This window comes from Eschrichtius robustus, chromosome X (assembly GCF_028021215.1).
Source record: "Eschrichtius robustus isolate mEscRob2 chromosome X, mEscRob2.pri, whole genome shotgun sequence".
NCBI lineage: Eukaryota > Metazoa > Chordata > Mammalia > Artiodactyla > Eschrichtiidae > Eschrichtius > Eschrichtius robustus.
This window is the reverse complement of record NC_090845.1, coordinates 113494715-113515297: the sequence shown is the minus strand read 5'-3', so window position 1 is coordinate 113515297 and position 20583 is coordinate 113494715. Positions and strand designations below refer to the sequence as shown.

The 20583-nt window shown below is 36.5% G+C and overlaps 1 protein-coding gene across 5 annotated transcripts in view; it reads left to right on the top strand.

Annotated features, from left to right (window-relative positions):
• The window catches only part of SMARCA1 (SNF2 related chromatin remodeling ATPase 1), a 68547-nt gene extending 51809 nt beyond the window's left edge, over positions 1 to 16738 (top strand). For 2 of the 5 annotated variants that reach the window (XM_068533404.1, XM_068533402.1), the window contains 4 exons: positions 2112 to 2230; positions 2352 to 2564; positions 14882 to 15023; positions 16113 to 16738. In XM_068533404.1, the coding sequence (XP_068389505.1) occupies positions 2112 to 2230; positions 2352 to 2564; positions 14882 to 15016 (467 nt within the window). In that variant the 3' untranslated portion in view covers positions 15017 to 15023; positions 16113 to 16738. Of the gene's footprint in view, positions 1 to 2111; positions 2231 to 2351; positions 2565 to 14881; positions 15024 to 16043 lie in introns of all 5 variants that reach the window. The other 3 variants (XM_068533400.1, XM_068533401.1, XM_068533403.1) reach the window with 3 other exon arrangements.
• The last annotated feature ends 3845 nt before the right edge of the window (positions 16739 to 20583 follow it).

Genomic DNA, 20583 nt, shown 5'->3' with positions numbered 1-20583 from the left:
TTGGTCCTAGAATCAGCTCCTTCTCTTACTTAGCTGTGTCTTTGGTCTTGACCAGAAGTAGATTAGGTGCTGAAGCATATGGAGTTAATACTGATTTCCATGTCACAGTGCATCCAACCTCAGGCTTCTGAAAAGAAATCTTATTAAAATAGGTAAATATGTCTAGTAAATTTTCTTTATGTAGAAGAACATAGGAAGTTTCTAAAATCCAATTAGGTTGAGCTCTCAAATTTAGTCTGAATATCAGCTGCATAGAATCTAGGGCATTTTTTCCCCCATGTTTTGGGAAAAATGTTTTGAAACAATGTTACAAAGTAGGTTTTTGAAACAACAAAAATGTTTTTGAAACAATGTTACAAAGTAGGTTTAGGTTTCTGAGCTAGCCTCTCAAAGCCTATTTAGCCTAACAACTGAAATTCTGCATTTTTGCCATGAAAAATAGTAAGGAGGAAACATTGGAATACTACTAAATATACCAAAGATTAATATAGATTAGGTACAATTTTTCATTTATTTATGGTGCTAATGCTTGAATAAATCCATGTTTAATTAGAGAACAGATACTTTTTTTTTCTTTTGGAAATCTGAAAGGGTCTTCTGGTGATTGCCAGGGACTTGAGAGATGGATTATATTAGAGTTTTTATTTCGTGTAGTATAACATCAAGTCTATGAACGTCCTTTACTTTGATAACAGTATAACATTACTACTACCCTTAAAATTTATCACAGAAGTTTAGGACATTTGGGGACTTGAAGAGGGGAAAAATAGAGGAGAGAGAGAAATTTTAGCAGCAAGAGTTGAATGAAAGGAGTATAAAAGGATATGTGCAGAGAGATTTTCTGAAGTAGAATTTTCTTCAAAAGTTAGGAAGGGGGATAGCATCAGTGTGTATGAAATTGCAAGAAAAAAATGATTTAAAAAGATATCATGTCGGGACTTCCCTGGTGGTCCAGTGGCTAAGGCTCCGTGCTCACAATGCAGGGGGCCTGGGTTCGATCCCTGGTCAGGGAACTAGATCCCACGTGCTGCAACTAAGACCTGGCGCAGCCAAATGAATAAATAAATATTTTAAAAAAGAGCTTATTTAAAAAAAAAATACCATGTCAGATGTTCCCTCAAATTGACAGCAAGCCAGGTAGCATGACTAGCTCAGGGCAGCTTAGTTGGGGCCAAGTCAGAGCATGGGGAGATTTGAATGAATTTATGTAGTTGGTTGCAATAAAAGACGAAATGTTTACAGTTGGCTGTTCGTGGTATCTTATACATAGTAGGCGTTTAAATTGTGTTGAATGAATAAGTGAGAGAATGAATAAATGAATACAGGTGCTTATAAAAATCAGAGTACTGACATTCCTTTCTTGATAGACTCTAATAATGAAAAAATTTGAGAATGTAGAATATGTCATTAGAGGGCCTCTCACTGAAGTCATAAGATGTGACATATTAATGCAGCCAGATCATTTAGCTCATTTATAAAATTTGGGTGACTTGGTTTTCCTTTTTTTTTTTTTAAAAGAAGAGGCTATTCCAAGTAAGTTTAAAAAACAAGCTGTGTGTCACTGGAAATACTGTAAGAATAGTGAGTGGTTCCAAAAGCGAAGTAACAGTTTCAGTAGAAATTGCTGCTTTATAGGAAGTTTGATTGACCTGTTGATAATAGTTTCATTTTTATTTTTGCTTGCTAGGAAACTATGTTCTCTAAGTTTATATGACCACCCTCTCTTCTGTTTCACTTTATGTGTTTGGTGCCTTCTATATAATGTTTGAATAAAAGCATAGCTTAAATCAGTATCTGTAGTATCTTTTGAAATTCTAGTCATCTGGGATGGATAATGAAAAACTTCGTAATATTTCATGAAAGGAAAATCACTAACCTAAAACCTCCTTGTTGAGGTCTTACTTTTAAATGGAAGGAGGTATTTAATACCCCTCATTTATTACACCTTAGGAGTATTTAATAATTGAACGTATATATACAGATGAATTTGAATCTGAATTATAAACAGTGTAAGTTCACTGTATCCTTTCCTGCTAATTCTTCATTCTACAGTTCCTTGGATTCATTTACTTAAGATGATAGAATTGTAAAGTAATAACTCTGTTTTTCAGCTGTATTTTGGGAACGTTGCAATGAATTACAGGACATTGAGAAAATTATGGCTCAAATTGAACGTGGAGAAGCAAGAATTCAACGAAGGATCAGTATCAAGAAAGCCCTGGATGCCAAAGTAGTATATTTCATAATTGTCAAATTACCAATAGATTGTTTTAATTGATTAAATGGTGATTAGCTTTGACTTATTATTATTGCACATTTAGTCAAAAGCACTATTTTGTTTAAATTTACAGATTGCAAGATACAAGGCTCCATTTCATCAGTTACGTATTCAGTATGGAACCAGCAAAGGAAAGAACTATACTGAGGAAGAAGATCGATTCTTGATTTGTATGTTACACAAAATGGGCTTTGATAGAGAAAACGTGTATGAAGAATTAAGACAGTGTGTTCGGAATGCTCCTCAGTTTAGATTTGACTGGTTTATCAAGTCTAGAACCGCCATGGTACGTATTCCTTTCTTACTTATTTCCTCCAACTTTTTCTTTTGAAAAATGTCAAATATCATACATCCTTTACTTAGATTCTCTAATTCTTAACATTTTGCCACGTTGGCTTTCTCCTCTCACTAATATATGTGTGTATATACTTATACATACATACATGGCATCTGTCTATACATATAGAATCTATATATTGTACTCAGAAATACAGAAACATATCTATATTCAGAAATACAGATCTGTGTTTTATATTTATTAATCTATATACAGATCTATATTTCTGAACCATTTGAAAGTAAGTCACAGACATCGTGAGTGTTCACCTCTAAATACTTCAGCATTTATCTCCTAAATAAAACTGATATTTTCCTACATGAGCACAGTACCATCATCCTACCTGAAAATGTTAACGTTGATTCAGTAATGTCATCTAGTATACAGTCCATGTACAAAATTTTCCAGTTGTCCCGAAAGTGTCTCTCATAGCTGTTTTTTTAAATTGATGAGCCAGTCAGGGTTCACATATTGCATTTGGTTGAGTCTCTTTAGTCTCCTCAGTCTACAACTTTTTGTTTTTCATGACAATGACTTTTTTAAGGTACCCAGACTCATTTTGTAGAATGCCCAACATGTATCTCATTGTTTGCTCACTGTTAGATTTAGGTTAAGCATTTTCAGCAGGAATGCTGCCTAAGTGATGTGTATTTCTCATTGCATCACATCAGGAGGCTCATTATGTCAGGTTGTCACATTCTTGGTGATGCTGAGTTTGATTACTTGGTTAATATGGTGACCATCAGAGCTCTTCATTTTAAAGGTAGTTTCCCCTTTGTAATGAGGCAGGTGATACTTGAGACTGTGTGAATAACTTAAGGATTTATTTTTAATGAGAAGGAATTGTTGCCTAAGTAGAGTTTTTATAAGAATATTATGAGACAGAATAATTAAGAAGAGATTTTCTTTTAGCTTCATGCAATTTACTGTTACTTTCTAACATGAATTGTGTTCCTGTTAAATCCTAGTGCTGCTTAGCAGTGTTCTTGCTGATATTGAAATAAATGCCACATGTTTTTAATGTTGGCGTCGTCAGTCTTTTGTTAGCCGAGGTAATTAAGACAAAAGGAGATTCATACAGCCTAAACATTGAAAGTAACCAGAAACTAACAATCTAAACAGTGAACATTTTTCTTTAGTTTCTGTCTATCATAAATGTTTTCTTGGCCAAAAGTTCATAGGGGTGTGAAGCAATGCTGAACATTTTGTTTGACCCATTTTATATTTTCAGTTCAAGTTGAAGAAAAGAAAACTCTGAGTTGCTATATTGAAGATGCTAATTTTGGTGGATGCTTTATAAGATCAGATATTTCTTAAAATTTTAACACAAATTTAGAGGGTTCCTGGATTGTTATTAGAATGTGTCTATCAAGTTTATGGAATACATAATGCTGGGAGAGGTAGCAAATACTTTGGATCAAGCCAGAATCCAAAAGGAACTAGAGAAATTGGAATGATGAATTGATTGAATCTCCCTTGCAACATGACAATTGTAGGGATGAATGTAAAGTGCTATACTTGTACAAAAGAATAGGAAGAGGTGTATATGTTAATAAGATACAGTATGAAGAATTGAGAAAAGAATAAAAAAAAGTAGGAATTAATCTGTAGCATGAAGGGCTGAGGTTGGAGGTAGGGAAGAGTTGTTTGACAGGGTTCTTTGGATGGTTGAAATAGATTATTGAAGAACAGTGTTAAATAGCTTTCTATTAGCTTTGAAAATGAGATTCTATTTTGACAGTCTGAAGACTTTGGCAGTGAGCTAGTTGGCCTTTTAAGGTGCCTTCTAGCTCGGTGCATCTATGACCATGTTTAGCAGAGAACTCCTTTCAAAAGCCATGCATTTAAAATTTTTAGCCATTTGGGGTTTTATGCGTATAATGATCTAATTTAGAGCGGCATCAGCAGCTTGTAAAAGACAAATGCCCACCTGCATTTGTTGATGAATCATGTTTTCAATCATACATGCCCTTTTATGTGATGGAACATTTGCTGAATTTTGAGTATTATTTCAGTGATAGTTCACTAATTTTTTAAAAGGTTGAGTTTAATGCTGTTTTCAGTTTCTGGAAACATTAAACTAAAGCAGTAGGATGAAACAGATTCAAAAGAGCAAGGAAAATCTTATATTATTTGTAATACGAACATGACTGTAGAACTACATACATAACCTTATTTCATTTTCTGGGAAGAAACCCGGTGTATTATTAACAACCACTAGATGTCTCTGAACTCCCTTGTAAAGAATCTTTTCTTCCATCTTTCAACAAAACATTTACCTCTTTCTTTACCAAGAGGTTTAAATCTCTAATGTATGTTTTCCAAAGAGTGGATATTAACTACATACGTGATTGAAAAATGAAACTTTTATTTTGTCTGTTAAAAATGAAGACAATTCTGTCCTTAATTATGTTCTGGAAGGTGGAATTTATGATTTCTAAAGAATCTTTCAAAACATATAGTAGTTTATTTCATATTAAATATTTTAGTCCAGAGTTTTTGTTAACTTTTCTACTATATTATTTCCCTCCTAGTTGATGGACACTTTTTGCGTATATTTCTGGATTTAGAATATAAGTAATATATTTTAAAATATGCATGAATATATTTAGACCATCTTTTTGGAACATTTCATGATAATAAAAATCATTAGGGAATTAAAGAAATGGATTACTATTATTTCTAGATGATCTCTTTTCCCCTCATTTTAAATAATTGGTCTTGTATAGTGAATCACATTCACAATCTAGGAAGTGAAACTTCCCCCTTGAAAGAGGCATTTGTGATTTCCAAAATTAAAATAATTTGCTTCATTGAAAAACCCCATCTTAGAAATAAAAGAGGATGTAATTTGATTCATTATGTGAGTGTGTCACTGTGTTCAAATTAAAATTTTATTAATGATTAAACTTTCAACTTAGCTTACTAAAGAAGCTATCTTTAAAAACATAATCTTGCTTAAAGATGACTCTTTCCCAGAGACACCAATAAATAGTGTGAAATACTTAGGGAAAAAAAAAGAAACCTTGGTAGTTATAGTTTATTCAGAGATCTCAAAGTACTGAATTCATGGCTTCTGACTTAACAGTCTTAAAGTACTTAAAGGCATGAACCTCCACTTCTAAATATGCCGCATTTTGAAAGCCTTCAGCTAAAGGTTGAAAATTTCTTTGAGGCTCTTCTCCATTTAAAAATGCTGGCTCTACAAAAGAGAAAATGAGTTTTAGTTCTGTTTCTCTGTGCTAAAAAGACTGTGATTTCTTTCTCTGAGAACTTGTGTGGTCTTTAAGTAAGTAATCAGTCTCTATTGAACTACATAAACGAGTAGGAAGGATATGATCAATTTAGATTTTTAAGCTCAGAGTACATGAGTTGCCCTACCATTTTCCTTCTAAGAAAAAAATGTATTATAATGAGGTCTTAGTCTTAGGACATTTAAAAACTATCAGAATTAAAAGGAGCTTTGCCAGATGACTGTAAGAGGAAAAGATAATACTTTGTATTTATATACCACCTTTTATACTATAAGGTTGCCAATCCCTTTACCAACATTAGCTCATTAATTCCTTTTAGGGAATGAATGTCAGGGCATTATCTCTGTTCATTTAGTGACAGACTAACGTGACTGGGAGATTTGAAAAGAATCTGAGAAGTCTAAAATACCTAGCACATAAGTTTACTGGAAAGGACATATTGAAAGTATCCAAAGTTTAATCAGTAATTCTTTGGACCTGCTTAGGTTCTTTTAAGTACTTAAAGGAGAAAAAGCAGAATTTGGCTCTCTGAAATAAAGAACATTTCTTGATATAGCCACTATGCTTCCTTTGCAGGGTTGCTTTGACTCTTAATTTTAGTTAAAAAATATTCTTACTTTTTAGCCTCTAGGAAGCTTTTTTCTTTCCTCTCCTAGCCTCGCAAGAAGCTCCGTGTACATAGCCTGTGGCCATGGACTTTAGAGTTGAATCAGGGTATTAGTAATTAGTTATTACAATTACCCTGCCTTTTGTAGTAGTTTAAATGAATTTTTTGGGTAGTATCTCAGAGAGAGAATCACACACTGTTGTATACAATGTAATAAAAGTTTCATGTTATTGCTGTTTGTTTTCAAATCACAGCTTTATTATTAATGAAAATGTTCCTTATTTAAAATTAAGAACATGATATTCCTCATCAGAATTGTAGGAGAACAAATACTATTTAGAAAATATTGCTATAGCTCTTTATTAGCTTGCTTCCCTTTTTATAGGTTTATCATTGATAGTAAACATTAACTAAATTATTAGTTCAGCACAGGATATTTGATAAATTATCTGTCCAGTCAGAGAAGGATTTTCTTTATAGATACTTTAGAAAAACAAAAGTCAAATTAAAAATTTTCCAACCTGTTTTATAGTCACAATAGCACTTTTGTTTGTTGCTTATGCAGCATAGCCTAGGAAATTTTATAAAGAAGGCCACTCATGATTTTTTATTTTGTGTATTAGTACTTAATTGTGTGATAACAGCTAATATTGATTTCTTAGAGCATTACATTCTTAATGAAGTGTGAGGATATGAATTAATACATTATTCACAAAATTGGTAAAATGTAAAATTAATGATGGGCTCTTCTTGACTGTAGAATTATGAAAATATTAAAATATATTTATGCTTATAGGGATATATTGTTTCCTAATGTGCTTGAAAGACTAAAATGTCCCTTTCAGCCTTAATTTTCAGAAAGGTCCTATATAGAGGTATGTACAGAAGGGGTTGTGTTGAACTTTGCCTTGAGGGTTAGGTCAGAGGAATGGCTTCGTAGAAGAGGTCCTTCTTGGAACTGAGTCTTGAATGACCAGGAAGGAGTTGGCCCTGGGACTGTGGAAACAGCATGTGCAAAGGTAGAAACAAGCACAGCACATGCAAAAACTGCAAGTAGGTTGTGCTGGACTGTGAGTAGGGAAGTCCTGGAAGATGAGGAAGGAGCTGGCAGCCAAATTACGAAGAGCCCTGTCCTTGGTATTGAACTTTGGTCATTATTCTATAGGAAATGGGGAGTCATTGAAAGATTTTAACAGGCCAGTGACATGGTCAGATTTACATTTTAGAAATACTGTTCTGTGGAAGTCGGCAAATGTCTACCTCAACTACCATATAGGCTGACAATTCCCAAATGTATATCTCTGTCTTTTCTCTGTTCCTCCTCTTCTTTTACTTCCCTTGGCTAATATAGCACTATCTGCCCCAGAGTCATTTTTTACTACTGCTCTCTTAACTTTCAGGTGCAAATGGTTCCACCTAAAAGTACCAGCATAACCCTTGCACAAAGTAGGCATTCAGTGAATAAATGAGCATGGAACTTTCGTACCTCAGTTTGCTTCTATCTCATAGACCCCTACAGTTGGATCAGATTTGGATAGAATGTGAAGAAATGTAGCAACGGGTTTGAGTTCTTTTTTCTTTTCCTTTCCTTTCTTTTCTTTTCATCTACCTTTTTCTAATGATAGACTTTACTTGGCTGTAATCCCTGCAGCTTTTGTTTGAGTAGCCAGTTGTAAATATCATGTGTTTTATTAGTAGCTACAGTGTTTGATTTAAGACTGAATTGTTCTAACAATCTGAAATATGATACATGCACTAACAGGAGTTTGTTTTATGTATTTATGTATTGTGAAGAGGTATGTGACATTTTACAAATAACGATGTTTAAGTAGCAGCAGTTAGGTAAAACTATCATAACATTTGATACTTGTTTAAGAAATATAGGATATATTTCTTAATTATTATTATTAGAATATGTAACTCCCATCTAACTACCAGTGTGCGTGGGCCCTGAGATTTTAGTATAGAATGCCATTGCTTTTTGTTAGTATGATAGAGGTTCCAAAGTGACAAAGAACCTAGGAAATATACCACAGAATGTATAGTTGAAGGTATCAATTCCCAAAGGTAAAGTATAGGGAGTTTATAAAAGAGCAAAGGAGAAAAAAACACCCATTTTGTTTTACTAAGAACTGTAGAAGAAGATTCTGACTTTATGGAACCACCTACCAATTTAGATGTGCAGATGTGGAGTGCAATTTATTTATTTATTTTTTTGCTCTTGCTCATTCACCTGCTTTTGACTTTCAACCATAATGGACAGCAACCTTCTGTCATTCAGACTTAGGCAGGCTTAGTGTCTAGGATTTTAGTACATAGGAAATGTAATGTGGAGTCTCTTTAATCTCTTTCAGTAAGTCACTTCAAGTCTACTGATGCTTTCTGTGCCTTTTGAATTGATGCTTTGAAGCTGAGTATTGGGGCAGAGGATGTTTGAACTTGGTGCCTGGCGTGATTGGTATTCACCACACAGTACAGGGCAGCGCCACTTACTGCAAACATCCCATTATTTATTAAATAAAGGTAGAGATACATATCCTAGTATTCAAAAGTTGAAACTTGGGTTGAATGGAATTATAAACCATTAAAAAGATACGGAAAACCAAGGCAGACAGTTTGTTTAAAGTCAATCTAAAGACTGCAGTTTAAAACAGGGCTTGGCAAACTGCAGCCCTTTACCTGTTTTTGTATGGCCTGCAAGCCAAGAATGATTTTTACATTTTCAAATGGTTGAAAGAAAATCAAAAGAAGACTATTTTGTGACGTGTGAAAATTATACAGAATTCAGATTTTAGTATCTGTAAAGTTTTATGGGAACCCAGCCACACACATTCACTTATGCATCATTTATGGCTGCTTTCATGCTGCAGTGGCAGAGCTGAGCAGTCGTGACAGAGACCATGTGGTCTACCAAGCTGACAGTATTTACTGTTTGGCTCTTCACAGAAAGGATGTGCTGACCCCTGGTTTAAAAGAATGTGTAAGAAAGGTGGAAGGAAAGAAATAATATAACCAAGGGTAGACATAAGTGTTATACAGTCCTTCAAGAAAAGTGTTAAATGAAGGATGGGTAAAGGGGGAGGCTATTTGGCCTAAAAGAGGGATGTCTGGCAGGTCTGGTGGTAATTGCAGTGATTGTGATGGAGCCATGAGAGCTGCCTTGTAATATTTGAAAGATTGTCATACAGAAGAGGGAATCAGCTCGTTCAATTTGACTACAAAAGTTAGACCTAGAACCGATTGTTGGAAACTATAAGGTAGTACATTGTAGCTTTGCATAAGGGAACATTTTTAACTTGTCCGAACGTGGGATAGACAGCCTTGGGAGGTAGTGAGTACCCCGTCATTGGAAGAATTCAGACAAGCTGAATAGCTAATTAGTAAGGACCTAGTAGAAGGGATTCAGCATCAACTTGAATAATTTTTAAAGGTCCTTTCCAATCTTGAGAGTCTGTAATTTTATGAGCTCCCACTATTGAGACTCTGTATCAAGGGAAGATTTCAGAGTGCAAAATACACCTTTGATTACATGACTCCTCCTGCTTAACAATCATCAGTGAGATCCTTTTGTCAACTGAATTAAGTAAAATTGCTTAGTTCTTTGTTTTTAGCTTCTAGGTTCTTTGTATTTTGATTCAAACTTAGTCTTATCTATCACTCTTACCCTGCACAGCATTTCCCAAGTTGGTTTCTACCAAACATTGTTCCAGGATTTGCAAATACAGTAAGTCCCTTACATACGAACGAGTTCCATTCCGAGAGTGCGTTCGTAAGTCCAGTTTCTTCGTAAGTCCAACAAAGTTAGCCTAGGTACCCAACTAACACAATCGGCTATATAGTACTACTGTAATAGGTTTATAATACTTTTCACACAAATAATACATAAAAAATACAAAAAATCAAACATTTAAAATCTTACAGTATAGTACCTTGAAAAGTACAGTAGTACAGTACAACAGCTGGCACACAGGGTCTGGCATCGAGTGAAGAGCCAAGAAGAGTTACTGACTGGAGGAGGGAGAGGAGGTGGGAGATGGTAGAGCTGAAGGATCGTCAGCAGTAGGAGACGGAGGGCAAGCTGCAAGATGGAACGCACGTTCGCATCTTTGAAAGTTCTCGGTTTGTGTGGAGGGGCCTTACTGTATACAATATGCAGAACAGGGTTCTGTGTTCAAATAAATTTGGGAAATGCTGATACTGAATCCTGCCCTTGACCCTTCCAATCTACATTAGAATGCTAAAAGCTCTGAGAAGTCCTGCCATGAAGAAATTTGTTTAACCTTTTCAAAATCTAGCATTTCCTGCACATGTGTGAACACAAAGTACTTTTTTTTCCTTTGGCCACAGCTATTAACACTGCAGAACAGTTTTCCATTTGTCATTTTCCTACTCTCTTCTGTTGTCTTTATTGTTTTTGTATCTCCTCTCTTCCTCTTGTGTGCTATTTTTCTCCCTCCAATTTCATTCCTAAATCCAGCATGGGGAAATCGTGAGAGAAAGAGATAATTAGACTACAGAATTGTGGAAACAGTTTGAGAGCACATGAACCACTCCCTGTAATCCGAGGAAAATAGGAAGATTAAAAAGGTACAAGAATCTAGGGGAATATGTATGTGAAAGGCAAAATTATATAAGATAAAAGTGTTTTTGACATCATGAAATTTCTCATAGTCATTTCATAGTCACTTAGTTATTCAAAAAGTGAATCACTATTTTATTGGTAATCTGGCCTCCTTGTAATTTCTGGTGTTAGCTAGTGTTCTGTTTATGATACCATCTGTTTAGTTAGGCAGTCTTCAAGCATGTGAATAAAAGATGGGGTTGGTATCTTTAGAGAAAGTGGCATTACCTATGCTAGGAAGGTGACATCCAGAGTCACTCATTCCTTGGTGCCTTTCTCCAGAGAGTTAGATTATTTTTCTGTCTGTAGTTAGTGACAGGTTAAAAGGAATGAAGGTAAGAACTTATTATACAGTCTATTTATAATCATTTTGAAATATTCTGTTTCACTGCATATGAGACTGTCTCAAAAGTATTAGTTTTTTTCTGAATCACCCATTATGAACCATGAATATGTATCTAAAGATATCTGCAGTCACAGGCAACTATTACTTATTGAGAATAATAATAGCCAGAGGGTATAGCTTAATGATTCAAGAATCAGCTTCACATAAAGACTCTATCTAGTCTCCCTAGAAACCAACAATCAAATCTCATCGGGGTCAACTTAGCCCTTTCTATAATAGATAAATTGAATAACATGCTGTTTAATTTGTATGCGTGTTACTGAATGAAGCTGTGAAGAGTGCTTGGTCTGCATATTAAAGATACCACTATTGTTTTGGTAAGTAAGGAAAATTCCAGTGTTATTTTTCCTAAATTATTTAACCTTGGGTAATTGAGGATGCACAAGAAACATGAATGTACCAGTGTTTTGTAAGGTTATTTTTAATAGTCAAACAATAATTTGTTAATGAAGAATTTTTTTCTGGCTAGACTATCTTTGGTTTTCTGCCTTCTTTTGGGCTTGAATTTTACAGAGTAGAAAATGCTTGAATAGTTGATAATATTTCTGTGTGCCATTTTTCTGGCTTTTATTTGGAAAGATAAAATGTATTTTAAAAATTTGCCATTTCTTAAAAATGTTAGATTGCCTAAGACCTAAATGTTCATTGCAGAAAATTTAGAAAATACATGCTAGTATAAAGAAGAAAATTAAAGTTACCATTGCTCCTACTTTCAGAAATAGCTGCTGTTAACCACTAGTAACACTGTATGTAGTTAGTACTCTCTCAGGTATTTCTGCTGTGTATATGCATATATAGTAAGATGTGTATGTATGTATATGGTAATTGACAAAGTACCCAAAATTTAGTTCCCAGTACTTCTCTGCTAAAAATGGCGCTGCTCTAAATATTGTTCTGTAAATCTTCATATACATCTCTTATTGCCTTACATTAAGTATCTAGGAGTGGAATTGTTCATTCAAAGAGTATGAAATTTTTAAGATGTATCATTGATATTCCCAAATTGCTTTCTAGAAAGATAGTATTTTAGTCTGCTTGGGCTGCCATAACACAGTACTGTAGATGGGGTGGCTTAAACAAATTTCTCATGGCTTTGGAGACTGGAAGTCCAAGATCAGGGTGCCAGGAGGGTTGGTTTCTGGTGAGGCCTTTCTCCCTGGCTTGTAGATGGTGTCCTCTTGCTGTGTCCTCACATGACCCTTTCTGTGTGAGTGGAGAGAGAGAGAGAGAGAGAAGAGGGATCTCTGGGTGTCTCTTCCTCTTGGAATACCAGACCTATCGGATTAGGGCCCCACCCTTATGACTTCATTTAACCTTAATTACCTCCTTAAAGGCCCTCTCTCCAAACACAGTCACATTGTGGGGGTGTTAAGACTTCAACTTACAGATTTTGTGGGGGGCACAATTTTTAACATTGGTATCCCATCATCAGTGAATGAAAGCTCCCATTTCATCTTATTGCCAACACCGGATACACACACCACACACACACACACTTGCATGAACGTGTCATTGCTAATTTAATAAATACATCATTGTTTTACTTTGCATTTCTTTGAAAAAGAATTTTTAATATATGGACATTTTAATTTTTTTATGAATTTTAAAAAATATTTATTTTATTTATTTATTTTTATTAATTTTTTTGGGTGCATCGGGTCTTAGTCGCAGCACACAGGATCTTCGTTGAGGTATGCAGGATCTTTCGTTATGGCACGCAGTCTCTTCGTTGCGGTGCTCGGGCTTCTATCTGGTTGCAGCATGCAGGTTTTCTCTCTCTAGTTGTGGTGCGTGGGCTCTGTGGTTTGCGGCACACAGGCTCTCTTGTTGAGGCGCGCAAGCTCAGTAGTTGTGGCACGCGGGCTTAGTTGCCCCGCAGCACGTGGGATCTTAGTTCCCCGACCAGGGATGGAACCCGAGTCTCCTGCATTGGAAGGCGATTCTTTACCACTGGACCACCAGGGGAGTCCCATGAGTTTTCTATTCTTGTACTTGGACCATTTTTTGGTTGGAGTTCTTAATTGCCAATAAATCTACATTTTTATTTGAGGGTTTAGCTGTTTTATATTTTATCAGATATTTTTGCTTATACAAAAAAGAAATCATTTTTAAATGTTACTTATCCTTTGATATTAAACTTATTTACCTTTAAAATACCGCAAAGTGTACAGGGTTAATATATATGAGCATCCATATTAATCATATGTTTAATGCTCACCATATGTTCATAAAAACTGTTTACAGTTTGGATGCATTGATTTGCTGGCAGTGAAATATAGGTAGTGGCAAGGTTAATGCGGAATCTTTTCAGCTATTGTTCGCTCTGAATTAACAAATGCATCAGTGTTTCCTGAGACGCCCTCCTCAGAACTCTGATCCCACAAGATGTCCTTTGAGAAGAGAGTTCTGCTGTTTGAATAGCTTGGGGAATTGCTTGCTTCTTACATCGCCTACCCTAGTGGTTGGCAGTGCTCATGAGGAACTTAAAGGCTCTGAGCAGCCCTGTAGAAAAGAAATCTGTTTGACTTTTGTAAACTGAGTACTTCCAAAATGTGCTTTGACAATAGGACATCCTCTTATTTTTTTGTTTATGTGATTTTTGTTAACTTTTTGTTTCAAAATACTTAAGATTCACAGGAATTTGTAAAGATATGTACAGGGAGGGCCCATGCACCCTTCACCAAGTTTTCCCAGATGGTAACATATTCCATAAATACAGTACAGTGTCACAACCAGGAAATTGACATTAGTACCCATCCACAGAGCTTATTCAGATTTCACTGGTTATAGATGCACTAGTGTGTGTGTGTGTGTGTGTGTGTGTGTGTGTGTGTGGGAGGGGGTGTGCGTGCGCACGTGTGTGTAGTTCAGTGCAATTTTATCACACATAGATACGTGTAACTGGCACCACCACAAGACTTCCTTGTGCTAGCTCTTTATAGTCACACCCACTCTCCCCCCCTTTCCCTAGCCCCTGGCAACCATTGATATGTTCTCCATTTCTAAACTTCCGTCATTTAAGAATGCTATATAAATGGAACAATACGGTATGTAACCTTTTGAGATTGGCTTTTTTCACTCAGCGTCATTCCATTGAGGTTCATCCAGGTTGTTGCATATACCAATACTTCTTTCCTTTTTATTGCTGAGTAGTATTTCAAGGTATGGATGTACCACAGTTTGTTTACCCATTTACCCACTGAATGATATTTATTCACTTCTCATATTTTTGGTGGAATATACTCTGTATGAATATTGTTCTGAAGAATACCAACTTAGAAATTCTGTATCACAAAAATGATACAGTTAAAGAATTACCACTTTTTAAAGATTGTGCCGGGGTTGAAGAAATTAAAAGTCTTGTATTAATTGGTTTAGGAATTCCAGAGACGCTGTAATACTCTGATTTCATTGATTGAGAAAGAAAATATGGAAATTGAGGAAAGAGAGAGAGCAGAAAAGAAGAAACGGGCAACTAAAACTCCAATGGTAAAATTTTCAGCATTTTCCTAACTTTTAGGTAGATCCCATTTTTTTTACATAATTAAAATGCCTATATTATGTTTAATGCCATAGTGATACCTATTATAAAAACTGGTTTTATGAAATGCTGATTTGTTTTTGACAGAAAAAGAATTACACTACAACCACATGCTTCCTATTTGTTTGTAGAACATATGGTTAGGAACTCCCGTAGTAACAGGGCTCAGTATTTTAAAAAAAATTCCTCATGACTTTTAAGCAGAAGTATAATGCAAGTAAAATCCTTTGAATTGAGACTAGAGTTGTCATGGGGAGTAGGAGAGGGGTGGGGTGGGGTGGGACTGAGGTTGAAACTGGGAGTTCTGATTTGATCAAATAAGTTTTCTGATCTTTGTGGAACTATGAGTGCAAATAAGAACTCTGAGGAGACAGCAAAGCTTTACTTGGTTTACTTGGTAATAAGTTAACTGTTGAATAATAAGATGACTTAATTTTAATTCAGTCAGGTTGCCTTGTATAGTTACAATTTCAAATACTCTTTAATAGATCATATTATTTGAGTGTGGTTAAGTAAACTACCATATTTCATCAAGTCTAAGATGCCTTCCATTGTAAGACACAGCATTATGTTATGTGCCACTAGGAAAAACTGCTGCCAAGTAACTATGATTTGTCATCAATTATAGGATGCATCCCGATTTCAGAGATGCTAAAGTGGGAAACAAATGTGCATCATAGAATATATGAAATATGGTATGTTAACATCTGTCATAAGATTTAAAAAATAAAACACTCATAAATAACATTTTTTCCCAGAAAACTCTAAGTATTAAGTAGTTCTTTAAGATAAGCATACATTTATAGTACCATGTGTAAGTAGAAACTTGATGACTATTTTTGATGGGTATTTTATGTCTTTTCTTAAAAAGAAACATGCTTGGAGGTTATTTTACATTGGGTTACATAGTTTGTTGGGCTATATAGAACATTAAATGTGAGTATAACATTTAAGTGAATATTCATGTTAAAATTTTTTTTTAATGCATTTACATCCTAGATTTAACATTGTTGGGCCATTTAAAAATGTGCATATTGGAGCAGAACATTAAATCTGTTTCCATTTTAGTCACAGAAAAGAAAAGCAGAGTCAGCTACTGAGAGCTCTGGAAAGAAGGATGTCAAGAAGGTGAAATCCTAAAGCCTAGAAATAAAGTTTTAAATGGGAAACTGCTATTTTCTTGTTCCCATCTTCAAATGCTAATTGCCAGTTCCAGTGTATTCATGGTACTCTAAGAAAAATCTCTTTGGTTTTGATTTCTTGCATATTTTATATATTTTACAATGCTTTCTACCTGAAATGTGTAGCTTTATATTTTATGCATTCTAGTATTTTTGTGTACTGTATTTTGTGCATTTCATGTCTTCATCAAAACCCTCTCAGTCCTTGTTCTTTTGAAGCTTGTGCTGAGGTTTTAGCTTTTCTATGTTTTATATGCCGCTGCTTTGAAAGAGAACCTAGATTCTATAGCTGTATTATTGTTGTTTCATACTTTAAATTTATATGGCTGTGGAAAATTGAATTAAAATGATTTGAGGAGAAAGACTTTTTCACTTCTTTGTTGCTTTCTTTTCTATTGAGTATGGGCTTGTACGTGTTACTGCATACTGTGATTAGCATAATAATTGTTTCTTTGAGGTCATCTAAATATTTTTTTCCTAAAGGAATAAAGGGTGAGAACAGAAAAAAATTTTAAAAACTAATATTTGATACTGTGCTTGCTGTCAGTATGCATTACATTTAAATTATTCTCTAAATATTCAAGTGGGAAAGTATAATAAAGAAACGTCTATAAGAAATTTAATTATTTCCTGTTTTTTGTGCAGTAGAAAATAGTTGTGTTTACTGAATTGAATTGCTCACAACTATGTATTTGGTTGAAAGTCAAAGCTTTGCTTGCTGACTTGTGCCTGATCTTTTGTCCCATAGAGCCAGTCCAGGGGAGTCTGGGTATAACACGTAGATTTATTAACAACTAAGTTAAGAGTATGAAGTAAGTGCTATGCATGCAGAAGCAAGGGGGAGGGTCTTCCATAGGAATACAAGTATGGTCAGATAACAGATGATCTCAGAGTGTCAGAGGTTTTGCACACCAAGAGCTTCTATCTTTCCCACACCGCAGACCCCACGCTGGGAGGCGATCTGCTCCACACAGTCCCTCAAGGCTCCAGGCTGACTGAGGCTCCACTGTTTTACAGCCGTACCATCTGGAACATGTGGCCCATTCAGCTGCCGCTGTAGGAGAAAAAGAGGCTGGAGAATCGCATATAGGCTCTTTATTGCCTCAGCCCAGAAGTGACAAATGTCACATGCATTTATATTTCATTGTCCAAAACTAGTCACATGGTCCTGTGTATGTGCGAGAGGACTGGCAAATGTAGGGGAACAAATGGAATGTTTTTACATTACTGCCTCTGCCACAGGGGCTGTCACACGAAACTGTTAGTGTGTGTTTAATCAGAGTCAAGGTCAGGTTATAAGGGAACAGGGAAAATGGATCAGAACCTAGTGTGAAACACATAGCAAATAAGCAAAGCTGGGAATGCAGGACAGTGGTGTTTGTTATCAAAACAAAATTTGGACCACTAAAGAGTTGCTCTCTCCCCCTCCCAAGATCTTTTGCATTTCCTATCGGGCTCTATTTAGTGTGCCACTGGCAAACCTTGGGTAGCCCTGAGTGCAAGTCAGCGTCTTTCACATCCTCATTCTCATTAGGGTTCTGCAACATAGGACTAGATCTTCTAGAATGACAACCCACTGTCTGCTGGACTCTTCCAAGTCTTTTTTCATTGTCCAGACTTCATATTTCTTACTGCCATGCTCCTGATAGGATTCTTTTTACTGTGTCCACTATTAGGACTTAGACTCTTGTACTCTGTTGGAGGTTGGATGAAATTAGGGTGCTATTAAGAGATGAGTTTACAATGATATTAGGTCAGGGGACCCAGAGATATCCAAATCTGTCCTTGGCCTAACTGCCCTTTCTATAAGGTCCACAAAAGAGGCAAAGGTAAGCAAAGTAATACTTCACTAGCTGGTGCTTTGGCTCCAAACTTCAATCCAGAACTATTAAGCCCAAAATGAAATCTTGGAATTTTCCACTCCAATGAGATTAAAAGTTCCAGTCATCTGAGATGGAGAAAATTATACCTTAGGGGGTCTTATTAATACCCCCAAGTTCTGTGCGCTGAAAAATAGCCCAGTGAGGGTACTGGATTCTGATCAATCAGTTCAGCATTTCTTGGGGAGGAATGAAGATGGAGGGCGGGAGCAGGTACAATTAGGCTCTTTGAACTTCTTTCATGGAAACTTAACAATCTCTACTTCTTGTTCTTTCTCTGTTAACCCAAAGGGGTTAATGGCTAAGCTGTATGTGACCATCTACTTTAAGAGAGAAAATCTGCAGGTAAGTTCTGTCAGTCTTTTCATGGGGCCATTTCCCTGGCTATATCATGGCTCTTTCTTGGACCAAAGAGATGTGAAATCTAGCTCTCCTAGATTACGTACGGCGTCATTGTTGAACATAGCCTACCAAGGAGGTCCATACAGTGAACACTTGATGATAGCACAGTCCAAACAATACAATGTTGGGGATGCAGAATGCCCCAGGTCTCTATTTGAAACCCCTCTTATGGTCAGTTTTCCACAGAGAAATTAAAGTGTCAAAGAAGATTTAAAACTCCCAACAAATAAATCCCATTTCACACAAGAGGCCTAGACTGATAGGATAGTAACCCTAGACCTGGCTGCCGTGTTGGATTGAGGGAGCAGGATAGTCAGTTTACTGAGTCAGCTGCTCAGAGACCAGAAGCAGCAGAAGCGAGTGCTGTATCTATGAATACAATTTGACAAATGCGCAGTGATCCAGCAAACCAGTAAAAGCGGTCTACAGATTGTACTGGAATCTGACCCAACCTGCTTCTTTGTTTGGAGAATGAGAAGGAGGGAAGTGAATAGAAGTACAGAGACTCTGAGTGGTTTCCTTTTACTCAGGGCCTCTCTGTAGAAGACAAGAGGTGAATAGGTTTCCCAGTAACCCTCAGGCTCCCACAGAGGCCCTAGTAAAGCATCGGTTTTGATCCATTGGATACTCGGGCCCTAATTTCCTTAGAATCGAAAGAAGGCAGAGACCTCAGAAATCTCTCATTTTCATCATAGCTGCTTGTCTCTCAGTCTTTATCCCACAGTTCCTTCTGGCTCCCTGGCCTACTAGCGCTTATGCTGTCTGGAAAACCCAGATTCTTATCAGATTACACACTCTCCCATGAAATATGCCCCCAAATTTGGTCCATTATATGAGACCTCCTAGTTAAGAGAAGTTGTTGGACTAGAATCTTTGCAGCTATCTTAGTTGCTGGGTGTTTGGTTTGAAAAGCCTCTACCTAACTCGTGAAACTATCTACTGTCACCAAAATGAAATGCTATTTTTCCCCAGTTATTGGCAAAGGTCCCCGGTGTGGTCTATTGTTTCTCCTCTATGGTGCAGTAGCCAAGGCAGCTAGTACAGATTCCCGGGCCAGTTTCAATGATGATGCTGGTGTCCGCATGCTTTCTCTCCAGGTGTTTTTTTGAAATCCTCCAGTTGCCATCAAATTTCAAACTTCTATCAGTATTCTACCCCGTGTCTCCTTCATTTAGTCTGCCTAAGCCACCCTCCCCAGTAGAGAAGGGGTAAGATTTTCCTGTGGTTCAGGTACACGTAGTTGTTCCCTATCCCTCCGCCGTATTATTTCTGTGTGCTCCAGCTGATTTCTAACTGCCAGTATCTTTTTATCTGAGGGCTTTCTCAGAGGCCTTGAAGGCTTTTCTACCCTTTGCACAGTAGGCTGGAAGAGGGTTAACACCTCAGAGTGGCTCTTGACCAAAAGCTGATTGGAGCTGGTGTGTAAGTGCAAGAGCTCTCGCACCCCTTAAGCAAGGTCACTCTAAGGTATGTCATCTGTATGGTTCCCCAGAGCGTGATAACACGCTCCTTATTGACTGCTGTCATTTCCCTGTCTCACTTCCTCACTCCTGTCTTGAGTGTTTTCTGGGGCCAACTCCTAAATAAACTACTTGCATTAGAATCTTTGTCTCAGGGTCTGCTTCTGAGGAAACCCAAATTAATACACTCACCTTGTATGCATAGCTCTTCTTAGCCCTTAGTTATTTCATAAAAAGGTGTGGGGTGTTTAAGGAGAATAATGACTGGATAGTATATCATTGATCTGTTCTTAGAAGATCTACCCCTGTGTGGACAGTGTGTGACGTGACTGGCCCAGGATATTTTGCATCGGTACAAAGTACGGGGTTCTCATTTCTCTCCGTTAACAAACCAGACTTTCTTGTATCGCTGATAGCTATGGTACTGGGAATTATTATCATGCAGAAGTTAAAGGTTTCCAAGTTTTTGGTAAGGCCAAAGCTAGTACCCGGGCTATTGTCTCTTTAAGTGTTCTCCATGCTGGTTGGTGCCCCTTTGCCGTAGCAGTGGTTCATTTAGGTAACTGGACCACGTGTTGGCCTTTCTCATCGTACTGTGCCATGTAACCATTACAGA